We start from the raw sequence: 15,079 nt of genomic DNA, 5'->3' as shown, positions 1-15,079 counted from the left end.
TGGGGGCGCAAATATCTTTTCAGAGCAGATGGCCTACACCCAAACGGGTTAGGCTCAAAACTGTTGAGGGACAATCTTCTCTTCTCGCTTTCCCACAAATCTCCATGGTCTGACGCACAGGCCACAGTCAGAGCACAGGTTGAGAAGAAGCGAGACTACAGCCTCCCCCACACATCTACTGCCACTATCTGCCACGCAGATAGCAGACAGACCAAAGACCTTGAAGAGAGACAACAGCCCGCCCGACGCCATCAAACTGTGCCTTCCCCCATCGCTGATGCTGGCTTGGCGAGGAACGGCCACCCCCCTCCTCTGCATTCCCCCATCGACGATGACCTCCAGGCTCATCTCTCCCATAGCCACAACAACAACTCCAGCCCCAACGTCTCCTCCCTTTGCGATTTTCCAGCCGAATTTAAGAAACTGGAATATGTTGGCATCAAACTTGCATCTGTGTCAATGATAGCATCGCCACGTCATGGCCACAGGCTGATTACACCCAAAAGGATGGCGCCCCAGCCCCCCCCCTGTACTGATAGTAGTCCTGAGTATTACTGAGACAAAAAAGGGTTCAGCCGTAGACACAGTATAAAGGAAGTTTCACATAATCTGCTGAACCCAAGTTTGCCTACGTCAAAGCAGGGCAACTTTCGCATTCATGCTGTAACCACTAAGAGAGTAAACAAAGGGAAACTTAGACACACTGCTAACCTCACAAATCTCATATCTATTGCCTCCAAACCAAAAACAACCTTAAAGCCTATCAACAACACCATCAGGATGGCTCTAGTCTACTTAATGTGAGGTCTCTTAATAACAGATCATTTTTAGTTAATGATTTTATTACCACTTCTAAACTGGATTTTATGTTTTTAACTAAAACATGGCTGGAACAAATTAACAGTGCAACCATTCTGATAGAGACAGCTCCTCCCAACTATAACTTTTGATGCATGTAGATCTGGAAAAAGAGGTGGAGGGGTTGCTGCTATATTTAAAAATGTATTTCAGGGGAAACAGATGTCATTTGGTGATCTTCCATCGTTCGAATACCTTAGTGCTGTATTGAAATGCTCCCCCAGAGTTCTCGTATTAATTATTTACAGGCCACCCACATATTCTGCAAATGTTTGTGTGCAAAAAAACTTTTTACCATTTTGGACACATTTGAACTGTCTCAACATGTGAAAGAGGCTACTCATTGTAAGGGGCACACTCTAGACCTGGTTATCACAAAGGGCCTCAATGTTTCTGATCTCTCTGTGACTGATCCTTCCTTGTCTGACCACTTTTGTGTTTTCTTTAACATATCTTTTATTCCCGACATACAGACAAAATCAAACACTGTCAAAAAACGGTATATCAATGAAGATTCTAATGTACTTTTTAAAAAGGCCATCTCCTTGCTACCACCTCTAAACCCATGTTCTGCTGATGATCTTGTAGAAAACTTTAATTTTGAAAATTTTGAAAGTCATAGATGTCATTGCACCTTATAAGGTTAAAACGATTTCTGGAAAGCAAAAGGCACCCTGAAGAAAAGCTGCTTCTGTAACAGCACAGAAAAAAGAATGCAGGAAGGTTGAACGCATCTGGCGTAAAACAAAACTTCATATTCACCATGATATCTATAAAGAGAGCCTCCGTGCCTACAATTTAGACTTAAAAGAAACATTTTTCTCCAATATCATTAAAACCAACACTAATAATGCAAAAGCCCTATTTGCAACTGTTGACAGACTGACCAACCCCCCAACACAAATTCCACCTGATCTCCATTCCACGCAGAAATGCAATGAGTTTGCAGCTTTTTATACTGATAAAATTGAAGGTATCAGACGCGTCATCAATATCTCCACTTTAAACAAAAATGTTGGACTACCACCCTGTTCAGGCAAAAGTAACGTGGCAAGGATGGCATGCTTTAATGTTATAGACTCTCAAAATCTTGTGGAAACTGTGACACAACTAAAGCCATCCACCTGTTGCCTTGATACTATACCTACCAACCTCTTTAAGAATGTTTTTGACTGCCTAGCAGTAGACATATTGCAGATAGTTAACAACTCTCTCCAGTCAGGCAATTTCCCAAAAGCTTTGAAAACTGCAGTTATTAAAACTCTTTTAAAAAAGCGGAGCCTAGATGCCTCTATTATTAACAACTACAGACCAATATCAAATCTACCCTTCATAAGTAAAATCATTGAGAAAGTTGTCCTCCAGCAACTTAATCACTTCCTGGCATCAACTGGTTGCTATAACACCTTCCAATCATGATTCCGACCCTTGCACAGCACTGAGACTGCCCTTATTAAAGTTGTAAACAACATCCGTCTTAACACAGACTCTGGCAAAACCTCAATACTAATGCTACTTGACCTCAGTGCTGCATTCGACACTGTAGACCAGGGATGGGCAACTTTCATGATAAAGAGGGCCACATTTTTCATCATAACCATCGGAGGGCCACATGACTGCACACTTCAACTAAACGTGAGCTGAGAGAAGCTACACAATTTTGAATTTGGTAGATATGATTTCCTGTATTCTGGTGCATTTTGGGGATGGCCACTACCTAAAAAATCATCCAGAATCATAACCTATGTACGGTATGTTAATTGAACCTACATACATTAATTTCATGTTTTCCATGCTCAAACAGCCACATGAATGGTCAGTATTTTTATCAGTGCAAAGGGCTCACATACGTCATCAATCAATGAAGTCAAAAAACTGAAAAACAGTGGCCCAATTAAGTGCAACAACTCAATGAACTCAAATCCAACAAGCAGTTGTAGTAGTTTTAGTGGCGACTTAAGTGGATATCTTTAATGACTGATATCGCTTCAAAGCAAACTAGACGCATGGGTTTGCCTTCGAATTCTATGAATTCTTCTCATCTTTCTTGACCAAGTTTTCTGTAACTCGATCAATTATTATTATTCTTTTTTATTTTTTTAGTTATTTTTATTATGTGTGGGCCTGACTGAGTGAGGATGCGGGCCGCACTGAGTGAGGATGCGGGCTGCATGCGGCCCGCGGGCCGCCAGTTGCCCATCCCTGCTGTAGACCATACATTACTTCTGGACAGGTTAGAAAACTGGGTGGGGCTTTCAGGCACCGTCTTAAATTGGTTAAGGTCCTACCTACAAAATAGGAACTACTATGTTTCCATTGGCGACCTTTTTGTATCAGAATCAACCAAAGTGACATGTGGAGTCCCACAAAGTTCGATCTTAGGACCCTCTTTATTCAACATCTACATGCTCCCACTAGGGCAAATCATGCAAAATAACAATATTGACCATCATTGCTATGCTGATGACACGCAAATCTATGTATCGCTATCACCAAATGACTATCGGCCCATAGATCTGCTGTGCCAGTGCATTGAGCAAGTTAAAGAATGGATGTGCCGAAATTTCCTTCAACTAAATGAGGACAAAACAGAGATAATTGTATTTGGTTCTAAAACAGAAAGGCTTAAAGTAAACCAACACCTTCACTCTCTGTCCCTGAAAACCTCAATCAAAGCCAGAAATCTAGGGGTTATCATGGATTCAGATTTACATTTCGACAGTCACATCAAATCAGTTACAAAATCGGCATATTATCACCTTAAAAATGTAGCAAGAATTAGAGGGCTCATGTCCACCGAAGACTTACAAAAACTTGTACATGCCTTTATCACTAGTAAGCTTGATTACTGCAATGGTCTCCTCACAGGTCTCCCAAAACAAACTCTGAGGAAGCTTCAGCTTGTTCAGAATGCTGCTGCTAGAGTTCTAACGAAGACTAAAAAATTTGATCATATTACACCAATTCTGAAATCGTTACATTGGCTTCCTGTAAGTCAAAGAATTGATATTAAAATCATGTTGCTAACCTATAAATCCCTACATGGTTTAGGCCCAAAATATTTAACTGATATGCTTCCACTACATCAGCCTTCTAGACCACTAAGATCCTCTGAGACCAATCTCTTAATTATCCCCAGAGTAAACACAAAACATGGGAAAGCAGGATTAAGTTACTATGCAACAAATAGCTGGAATAAACTTCCAGAGAATTTAAGACTTGCCCCAACTCTGAGCACCTTTAAAACAAGACTGAAGACTTTTATGTTTGCTATAGCTTTCTGCTAAATCTTAAATACATTGCACTTTCTAAAAAGCTTTTTTAACCTTGCCTTTATTTTCTATTTTAATACTAAAATGCCTTTTTAACTTTCCATTTTACCCATTTCTTTGCATATGTTTTTCTTTTACTTATCTATTCTTTTTTTTTTTATATATGACAATGTTTATATGTGAAGCACTTTGAGTCTGCCTTGTGTATGAAAAGTGCTACATAAATAAAGTTGCCTTGCCTTGCCTAACCTTAGACTGTAGACTCTGACCTTAGTGCTCTGTGTCTGACCCTAAAACCTAAACTCTGACCCTAAATCCTAACCGTAGACGGTAGACTCCAAACCCTGTCATCTGAATACTTGGAGGAAAGATCGTTCAAATTCTAAAAATGTTTAGGAAAGGTGCCTCGATGCAACCTTTAACCCACCTTTATCATTGGTTACTCCTGACCAACATTTACGAAAGGAAAGGAGATATTTGTTACCCATAATCCTTTACGGCGGCAATACTTAAAGCAACAGGACGCCGACGAAGTTTACGACTCTACGCGAAGACACATGAGAGACGCGGTAAAGCAGAATAAGAGAGACCCTGAACCTCATCATTAGCACCCTTAGATCATGACCCCGGCCTTCCCCCCTTCGCTCCCCAGGCAGTCTCCCCTACCAGCTGTGTCGGCGCCACGTGGATCAGATCGTGCTGGTGAGCGACGAGGAGATCAGGGCGGCCGTGTCGGCGCTCTACCGCTCGGGTCTGGTGGTGGAGCCGTCCGGCGCCGCCGCCTTCGCCGCCGTCCTCGCCGGGGACCGGATCCCGGACCTGGCTGGCCGGAGCGTGGTGTGCATCCTGAGCGGAGGCAACATGGGGAAGGACGAGCTGGCCCGCTTCCCCGATTGAGAGGAGAGACTCCCTCGCCAACCTCGCTTACATCTACATTCAGGGCATTTAGCAGACGCTTTTATCCAAAGCGACACACACACACACAAGTACATTTGTCAGAAACAACATGTCGCTGTCGGTGCAGTAAGGATGTTCATAGAACCAAGTGCCAAGCACTAACAATCGTTAGGTCAACCCATTCTCTGTATACGACAAAGATAGCTAGGATAGGTTGCTACACAATGCTAAGTACTATTTTCAAGTGCAAGGATGTACAACATACTATAAGTGCATAAGCGGGCTGTGGTGGGGGTGTGGGAGGGTAAGGGGGGGGGCTATGCAGAGTCTAGGTGAACTATGAAAAAGTGAGTGTTGGGTCTTATGCGGGAGCTGGTGAGCGACCCTGTGGTCCTGGCATCGGCAGGGAGCTCGTTAAACCACTGCGGTGCCAAAACAGATAAGAATTGTGACTTTAATGATCGATTTCTTTAGAAGAGCAAGCAAAGGTCAAATCATCGGCTACATGGGAAAAGACAACCTCGCCCACTTCCCAGAACGAGAGGAGGCGTTTGCCAAACTATGCTTCTAGTGAGTACTTCTGCTCCTGTAGGGCGGTCGCGTTTCACTGTTGATCTACTTGTGTCGCGGTTTCCACACTTCGACGACACTGCTGTTCAAGGCTCACAATCGAGAAGAGCTTCAAAGAGACGTCAGCTGGATAGAGCTGGTGTGATGAGCGGGAGAAGATGAATCCTATCACAAAACCATAACCACATTTCCATTTTGGATTCAAATGAACAGTAGAAGTAGAGCGAGTCACAAGTATAAAAAATAAGTCAATCTTTATTTTTAAATCCATAACTTTGATATTTTTATAGGTTTGTAATCAATGCATACAAATTCGGAGTAAAGTAGGGGATTTACGTACAATTGACGATCACTGGTGGATCCCCACAAAATATGAACCCTTACCGACTGAATAAATGAAATCCGGTCACAAATTGACAACACTCCTGAGTATTTTCTTGGAACAAAGTGTTAGCGTTTCTTTCAAGCACAATTACGGCTTGATTCCGATTCCGTTGCAAGCCAATCATTTGATCAAAAGCCTCTACACCGAATACCCCCACAGGTATATAGTCCAAAACATGACCTCGAGCCTCCAATAGGGACCGGTCCACCCCCAGAACCGCTACATCACGTCCTTGGTGGCCATCTTGCAGACGACAGAGTCTAGCAGACCTCCCATCTTCTCTTCCTGTGGCGTCACTTTGTACAGCTGGAGACAACAGAATGAAAAGACAAGTGGGGTGACGCTGATGTACAAATCCCTAACGACGAGGAAAATTTGGTTTAGCAGAATTTAATAAAAGTGTTGCAGCTTTTGCAGATTTTAAAATGCGCTCTTCAAAATCCTTAACTAAATCAAATACAAAAATCCGGGAACGATCCAGGTAAGGACTGAGAGAACACTAACAGATGATTTATTTTGCTAAACATGAGTCTTATGCACTAGTGGTTTGGTTTGCATCCCAGCCCAAAATGTTCTCGGTTCAAACCTCGATGTCTCTGGGCTACCTGTGGGTATCCTTGAGCAAGAGGCCCTAACCCAACCCCTACCTGCTCCTTAATGGCAAGCATCTGAATTAACTAAGTCGCTTTGGATGAAAGCTCAATTAATAATAGTCCTAGTATGAAACACGGGTGGATAGTCCTTGATTACATCTACTCAAGTACTTTACGATATTGAGTTACATACATACTTCATGCTACAGGGAAATTGATTCTTGTACTTCTACTCAATTCAATATTTGACTCCGACCCCAATTACCTGCATCCCTACATTGGCTACCTCAGAGAATACTGCCATTTGTTTTACTCAAATACTACTTGCTTAGATAAGTTCATTTCCGTGTGGATTTAATTTGATCTTTCCAATCCACACAATGCGTTTGTTAACCAAATTGTGAAAGTTCAATTATTTTAAGAAGATGTGAAGGTAAGGTCATGATCGATTGATTGTAGTGAAATGGTAGCAGTACTCGAACCTTCCTGATCTGCGTGACATCCGACAGCGTTGGAAGCTCCTCCATGGGGACCTGCTCTCCGTCCACCTTCTCCTTGATGTCCGCCAACGTCTGGCTCTCGGCGCCTGTAGCGACCAGCACCACCAGCACAGAGTCATCTGCGTCCGAGATGCCGAACCTCTTGAAGGCCTCCGAGATCTGCACACGAAACCATTTCTCAAGCTTGACGTATTTGTTCTTCAGACATTAAGACTCTAGTGTGCTCTCTTAAATTGTAAATGGACCGCATTTATACAGTAATTGTAGATTACTTGGAACTGTTGGAAAATATAAGCATATTTCTTGACCTTATTTTGAACAACCAACAGGTAACCCACACACACACACACACACACACACAGAGTATAAATACCGTCTGCTCTATTCCAACATTACCGTACCGAACTGTTCCATACATGACCATAAAGCACAACTCTACATTTGAGAAGATGTGTGCAGGTACCTTGATTAAGGATGTGGTCATGTTGAGCGATGAATTCCCTTACCTTAGTTTATTATTGGACCCGGAGTAAAAATACCTCCAGGTATCATCGAAGCTGTTTGCCGGTATATCAATGTCAAGTACGTCACATAACGACCATTCATTTATGAAACTTTTTATTATTGGTATTGGTGCATTCGTCAGAAGATGGGAACATGCTTGGACAATACATATTCACAAGTGATAACATTTTATTTGTGTAATTTGAAAATGGAAGGCCTTTTGCCCCAGACTAGATATGATGGCACGGACGTAGTGTGTCAACATCCCTGACCGAACAGGAGGTGAGGGACCATGACCAACTCACTGCCACTTTCCCTAGCTGATATGAACACGCACGCGCACGCACACACACACACATTTTGAGGACTCACATTATTCGTGGGCGACAGGTTGAAGATGATCTCAGAGTTCAGGCTCCTCGTCTTCATCTTCCCAATAGTCTGCAGATGAACTGCCTTGTTCGCAGCTACAATCACTTGGAAAGGGTCCACCAGCTGCCATTCAATACAAATAGAAAGTGAATGAAATGCACATGAAAACCAAAATACACACCGGCACACCCCATGCTTACCATCTTGGGGTTAATCAGGGCGGCGGTGATCTGGCCCCCCATGGCGCTTCTCCTCAGCTCTGCGGGGTTCCGGACGCATTTGAAGAGCATCAGCGTCACCGTCCGCCCGGGGAACAGCTCAAGGGGATGGGATGAGTGCATGTTTCAACCGTCGATCAGACCCGACCTAACCACGACATGTGAGGCGGAACAATAATACTGCGACACAGCTTCAATGAAACGTTCCGTTTGTTCCTTTTTTTTTTTTTAATTATTACTTATAAAATGTCAACAGACTCGTGATAGTTTTACCTAAATTAATTAGTATGAATAAATGTAATCATCGTTATTGAATATAAATATATTGAATAGTAAGTCTGAATGATACTCACAGGAAACTGTTTCCGCCCGGACCGTTTGTAGGAGCGGACAGGCAAACGTCAAAAAGCGCATAACTTCTGGTTGGATCCGATGGATTATAACGATAAGCTCCCATATCTGCTCTAAAATCTGACATTATCCTCCCATACAAGGAGACAGTTATGCGGCGCAGTCACCTTCACATCACATAACGAGGTCCGCGGTCGGTAGATCGATTCCCGTTGGCCATGGAGCGGTTCGAGGGGTATGTGTTCACCGCTCTTTGCAGCACCAACCTCCTGGTCTCCTGCCTCTTGCTCTCCACGGTCACCCGGGAGCAGAGGGAGCCCTACATGGACGAGGTGTTCCACGTCCCGCAGGCCCAGAAGTACTGCCAGGGGCGGTTCAACGAGGTGAAGGACACACACACACACACACACACACACACACACACACACACACACACACACACACACACACACACACACACACACACACACACACACAAATATACTGTAGATGTGTACACACACAAATATACTTGCGATATACATGCACACACGCACACCTCGTCTGCTGGATTATCTTTTCAGATTGAGTGACAGATGTGCGGAGGCCTTTTGATGACTGACGGGTCATGATGGATTTACCCTTAGAGATCTCCGACTTTATGGAGGATGAAACATAAAGAGGCTTGGTCTCAGTCGAATTATGGTATATTTACGTTTATTTTTAGTTGTGGCTCAGAGGCTTTTCCACGAGACAACGTTTGTACCGACAGACGGTCGCGAATTATCATTTTGTAATATTAATAATAAATTAATAATAATATAGTTTAAGTACAATTGAAGGAGCTGAGGTATACTGGCATTTCTAGTCTTGACTTTATTGATCTACAAGAACATTTATGTTTTTAACAACATATGTTTTCTTTTACTTATCTATTATTTTGTGTTATTGCATGACAATGTTTATACGTGAAGCACTTTGAGTCTGCCTTGTGTATGAGTGCTATAAGTGCTATATAAATAAAATTGCCTTGCCTTTCCTAACCATATACTATGTTAATATTGACAATATTAACATATTTTGTTTGACAATATTAACATATTGTCAATATTAACATATCCTGTTACGCCCCCGGTTCTACATCCTGTTAGAACTGGGGTCGTAACGGTTCTAACAGGTAGAACTGTTACGCCCCCCCTGTTACGCGGGGGGGGCACTCAATATACCAATTCCCCACACAATGTTATGTACTTCATTGAAAACCACTTTGCGGCGCATTTTTATTTTTTACTGCTCGTGGCGTCCCCCGTGTGATTTGGCGCCCCCCCATAAATATGGCGCCCCGGGCGGCTACCTGGTTTGCCCGTGCCTAAAACCGCCACTGTTGACATTCAACAAATAAACTTATATCTAACACAATTCAAATCTTTAGTACCCCTGGGCGTGGCTCAGGTAGCCCCCTAGGGTGCGTGTTCCCCCCGTTTGAGAATCACTGCTCTAACTTCCAGCTTCTTCAAGGGCCTCTGATCTTTTGGTCGGATTAGGTCGCTAGTTCGATCCCCGGCACCTCCTCGCAGAGTGTCGAGGTGTCCCTTGGCGAGACGTAACTGACCCTAACTGCTAACTGCTCCCGACGAGCTGGCTGTCGCCCTTGCGGGGTTGCCTCCGCCGTCAGTGTGTGACTGAGTGTGTGAACCGCATTGGATAAAGTTCAGCCGCTAAAGGATCTCGTTTGTTTCGGCAGTGGGACCCCATGATCACCACGCTGCCCGGCCTGTACCTGGTGTCGGTGGGCGTCATCAAGCCCCTGGTGTGGCTGGCGGGCCTCAGGGGGGGCGTGGTCTGCTCCACGGCCATGCTGCGCTTCGTCAACCTGCTGTTCAACGGAGGGAACCTCTACCTGCTCTACCTGCTCACCTGCAAGCTGCACCTCCGGGAGAAGGTAGGCAGCGGCCGGGGGCGGTGTCTGCTTGCTGGGGGGGGGGGGGGGGGGGGGGGGAGATGTTTAGAGATGTTTCAGATTCCTCCTGACCTTGAGTATCGGCCGATACGGATTAAAGAAAGAAAATTCTGAATCGAGAACAAATAAATTGCAGTGCATTGATGAATCGATATTTTTACCCAACGTGTGTTGTAGCTTATATTATTGTACATGCACACGTTCCATCTCAGTGACCCTCCCACCTTCCTTCTCTCTCCCTCCCCCGCCCCTCCAGAGTAAGAGCGCGTCGCGCCGCGTCCTCTCCGCCCTCTCCCTGTCCACCTTCCCCGTCCTCTACTTCTTCAACTTCCTGTACTACACCGACGCCGGCTCCACCTTCTTCATCCTGTTCGCCTACCTGATGACGCTGTACGGCTGCCACAAGGCCTCCGCCCTGCTCGGCGTCTGCGCCGTGCTCTTCCGCCAGACCAACGTGGTGTGGGTGGCCTTCTGCGCCGGCACGCTATTGGCCGGCCAGCTGGACGAGGCGTGGCGCACCGACGGCGCCAAGAAGAGGGACGAGCGGGCGTCGCCGGTGCCGCTCTCGCTGGCCGGCGCCCGGCGCGTGACCCGCTTCCTGCTGGACTTCCTGGTGTCCCCGCCCCGGGCGAAGGCGCTGCTGCTGGTGGCGTGGCCGTACGCGGCCGCCGGCGCCGGCTTCCTGGCGTTCGTGGCGCTGAACGGCGGCATCGTGGTGGGCGACCGCTCGAGCCACGAGGCCTGCCTCAACGCCCCGCAGCTCTTCTACTTCCTGTCCTTCGCGCTCGTCTTCTCGCTGCCCGCCACCCTGTGCCGCCACCGCCTGCTGCGCTTCCTGCAGGCGCTGCGCCGCAAGCCCCTCCTCTTCCTGCTGCTGGCCGCCGCCGGGCTCCTGCTGGTCTGGAACTTCACCCACGTCCACAAGTACCTTCTGGCCGACAACCGCCACTACACCTTCTACGCGTGGCAGCGCGTGGTCCAGCGCCACCCTCTGGCGCGCTACCTGCTGGTGCCCGCCTACGTCTTCGCCGGCTGGCACTTCCTGGACGCGCTGCGCTCGCGCTCGCTCTTCTGGACGCTGGCGCTGCTGGTGTGCGTGCTGGCGGCCACCGTGCCCCAGCGGCTGCTGGAGTTCCGCTACTTCATCGTGCCGTACCTCGTGTTCCGCCTGCACATGCCACTGCCCTCGCTGCCGCGCCTGCTGCTGGAGCTGGCCCTGCACGCCGCCGTCAACGCCGCCACGCTCTACCTCTTCCTCGCCCGCCCCTTCCTCTGGCCCGGCAGCGAGGACACGCAGAGGTTCATGTGGTGAGGAGGTCCGCCCGCCCGCCCAACAGCCCGCCCAACAGCCCGTCAGCCAATCGGAGGCCTCCTCTGGTACCACCTGAGCCGGTCGGGACCAATGGGGGACCGGTGCAGAGCGGGAGAACTTTGCTGCGCTGGAGCGAGAGAGAGCAGTTAGCCGTCCCTCTGAGGAGATACAGAATTGGTTTCTTTTTCTGAATGTATGATTCCTTCAATTCCGTTTTTTTTTTTTTTTTTTCAAACAGCTGAGATCATGTTTCCGTTTTATTTATTTTTTTTACAAATAGTCTTAGAGAGACATCAGCAGGGCGAGGGGACGCGAGTCATCCCAGGTAACGTGAAGTTCACCGTGGTGGTGGGGAGGTCTGAGAACCTCGACGACGGTTCAACACTCGACGTGTTCTTCAGAGCCCAAGGCCTCTGAACCACGGGGCCGGCGGACCGCAGCGCCCTGTGGAGGTCAGCCTGCCACTCAGCCTCACAGGAGGAAGAGATGGGGGAAGAACAGGTCTGTCTGCAGCAGTGTCTACACCAGGCCCCCGGTTTGGAACACACACATATTGTGCGCGCATTCCTCAAAGTGCAAAAGGATGTCATCTCTTTCCAAGAGCTTTCCCTAGTGCTCTCTCACACACACACACACACACACACACACACACACACGCACACGCGCACACGCCCCCCCACCCCTACCTCTCCAGAGTTAGTTTTTCTTTCTGAGGTTCGTCGTGGATTAGCTTGTTTTCTTACCGGTGTTCTGATGTCGAATCCTGCTGTGTTGACGCCATTAAAGGCTGAACACGAGCCGTCATGAGCCAACATGAATCCTTTGTTTCTGTGCTTTTCTGTGTCTCTAAATTGGAACTTTCACATGTTTTTGTTCACTGTGATCAGTCAGTGTTTACTGTAATATCTGTAGATTTTGTTGTGAATTGTTTTGTTTTCTTTGAAATTGGTGAGTAAATAATCCTTTTCTAAGAACCCTAGTTGATCATAGTTTTGAAATGTTGGCATCTCAACAATTGAGATTAGATGTGCAGTGAACTGCTGAAGAAGCGGCACATTTTCATTCCGCACCCTCGTTGGTAATTAAATGACTTTGCGTTTGACGTAATTTTCCAATAGAAACATAGTTTATTTAGTTGTGATTGTTCCCCTAAACCTGTGGACTTTTTGTCACGTCTGTCTTCATGTATGTGCTACATCGCCTGTGAACACATTAAAAGTTCTAGAAAATAAAAAGTTGTTAAAGTTGTTACCAAAGACAACACAGCCTTTTTTTTGGTCTTGGCGTTTTTTGCTCAAGACAGTTTGTTATATAGTCCTTGATAAACGTACTGGCCACACATTTGATCAACCGAATGACGGTTTAGAAAATGACTAACCGAGTTATAGTATGCTGTTCCTTATTGACTCTGAGGTTGGTTATCTTTTGGCGTGTATTTTATACTTATTTGTAGGTTATAAATGTAGTGTAATCGCTTGTGATGGAGATAACGGGTGTACCTCCACTCAGACTCCAATAGGAGGCGACAGAATATCGTTAAGGGTCCTGGAGGCATCACAAAATACAAATAAACCATTACAGCAGTCAAGTCTTACTGCTGAAGTCAAGGAAAATCCGCGTGTCCGTCCAGAGGGACAGAATTAAAAGTGAGCACTAATAGGGGGAAGAAAGAAATCGGCCCTATCTGAAAGATCAGGATCATTAGAGGTGAACTCTGCTCCTCTTTTCCCACGCACCACGGGTAATTAAGTTGCACCGAGACCACCGTGTTTGTGTGAGCGTGAGAGAGTGCACCTCAAAAGGTCCCTCGACACCAATCCCACAAAATTTACTCTTTTATGCGAACATAGGCCAACAACTCCGAGACAGAAACGTACAAAAACAAACATCTCCTAAGCTGTAGATGCTCAAAGTCACCGAAGTGAAGACCAATCAGTTCCCCAGCCTTCACCGACCTCACTGTAGCGCAGTGCTGCCCCCTAGTGGGGCAGCACTGCGCTCACTGCGCTGGCCTGGAACACCGCTCTATTGTAGAAGTTGAACGACAACGATGCATGAGCTAGTTCCTCATGTTGCCATGCAGCCAGGAGATCACGTGTGTGTGTGTGTGTGTGTGTGTGTGTGTGTGTGTGTGTGTGTGTGTGTGTGTGTGTGTGTGTGTGTGTGTGTGTGTGTGTGTGTGTGTGCGTGCGTGCGTGCGCGCAGTCATTGCAGACGGTTTGCTCATTTCACGGAGGAGGGCAGAGAGATGCAAGAGGAACTCTTCCCCTATCTTCCGTATCCCGAGGAAGCACAAAGTGTCCGAAATGGAGGTGACATAATATTTGTCTTTCCTTTATTCCTTTATTTTTTATTGGTTTGTTTGAAGAGAAGAGCAGAAAATAAAATGTATAATAATGGATACCAATTCCAAGAAACCTATTATTTGAATCGAAATGAAATCATATATTGCTGGTTATTAAGCACACAATATACACCGTAAGAAAATAAAATGCAGAATTCACATTTAAGAAAGACTACTGGGGGAAGTTAATTTCAAAATCAACATAAATTTAGCCTCTTTTTTTCCACATGAATTGGGATTCTCACTGTTGGCGACAACCCCATTGAAATCAATGCGACAATGCATTGGAGGATACTAATTCATCAAAATCTTATAAACATTTGTTATGTACTCCAGGGTGTCAACGCAGTGCAAAACAATGTGCCATTTCCTATTTATTTCATCAGTTTCAGTGTGGAGAAACTGATCCTAAGAGGCTGAGCTTACAGGAATGGTTACGGCAATCTTGCACAGTCGCAAGGAAAGAGGAAAGAGCGCAAAGGAAACTTCCCTTTTCTACTGTTCTTAGCTAATTTCATGACAGCTGCTATAAGAACAGCAAGTCAGTTAAGAAATTAAATCATTTTACTTAGCTTCGACTCTTGCAACAGGAGAAATCGTGGCTCTTTCTCCAAGAGTAGTCACTGAGCTCTCATATACTGAGAGGCAGCAGCACAGTGTTTGGGTTAGCCGCTCGAAGTTACCCGTGTAGAACGTTGCGTCTAATTAGTTCCGTAAAATCATAGTTATTTTATTTGGTCATCATGGGAGGGAACGGGGACATGTCTAAAGGGGCACTGGCCCCTGTAGGCCCCCGTGTAGAATCATTGATGGCCCGTGTTGTAGGCCTACTAATGTTCACTACCATGATAAAAGCACCCTGCAAATTCGTAGGCTGTGTTTGTACTCGGGGCATATCCGTCTAGGAAGAATGGTCCATATTGAACCGCACCATGATTGAGAGCATGGTGAATCTCCACAATCC

The 15,079-nt window shown here is 46.0% G+C and overlaps 3 protein-coding genes across 4 annotated transcripts in view; 2 read left to right on the top strand and 1 right to left on the bottom strand.

Annotated features, from left to right (window-relative positions):
• Positions 1-5,313, top strand: part of srr (serine racemase) — a 90,490-nt gene extending 85,177 nt beyond the window's left edge. The window contains exon 7 of the mRNA XM_056578323.1: positions 4,783-5,313. Within this exon, the coding sequence (XP_056434298.1) occupies positions 4,783-5,027 (245 nt within the window). The 3' untranslated portion in view covers positions 5,028-5,313. The remainder of the gene's footprint in view (positions 1-4,782) is intronic.
• Positions 5,314-5,828: 515 nt separating this feature from the next.
• Positions 5,829-8,851, bottom strand: tprkb (Tp53rk binding protein). Of its 2 annotated transcripts, XM_056578325.1 has the most exons (5): positions 8,523-8,851; positions 8,152-8,317; positions 7,952-8,074; positions 7,058-7,234; positions 5,829-6,288 (listed from the first exon to the last, which is right to left on the bottom strand). In XM_056578325.1, the coding sequence occupies exons 2-5, from the start codon at positions 8,290-8,292 to the stop codon at positions 6,202-6,204; spliced, it is 528 nt and encodes a 175-aa protein (XP_056434300.1). In that variant the 5' UTR covers positions 8,293-8,317; positions 8,523-8,851; the 3' UTR covers positions 5,829-6,201. The 2 variants fall into 2 exon arrangements, with proteins under 2 accessions (XP_056434300.1, XP_056434299.1); XM_056578324.1 differs by lacking the exon at positions 8,523-8,851 and having other exon boundaries at positions 8,152-8,362.
• Positions 8,465-13,335, top strand: alg10 (ALG10 alpha-1,2-mannosyltransferase). The gene is made up of 3 exons (XM_056578320.1): positions 8,465-8,903; positions 10,244-10,441; positions 10,716-13,335. Exons 1-3 carry the CDS (start codon positions 8,739-8,741, stop codon positions 11,769-11,771), a joined length of 1,419 nt encoding a protein of 472 aa, XP_056434295.1. The 5' UTR covers positions 8,465-8,738; the 3' UTR covers positions 11,772-13,335.
• Positions 13,336-15,079: the final 1,744 nt, after the last annotated feature.

Source organism: Gadus chalcogrammus, chromosome 19, assembly GCF_026213295.1.
Source record: "Gadus chalcogrammus isolate NIFS_2021 chromosome 19, NIFS_Gcha_1.0, whole genome shotgun sequence".
In the NCBI taxonomy this organism is placed as follows: domain Eukaryota; kingdom Metazoa; phylum Chordata; class Actinopteri; order Gadiformes; family Gadidae; genus Gadus; species Gadus chalcogrammus.
This window is presented reverse-complemented; position numbering and strand designations above follow the sequence as displayed.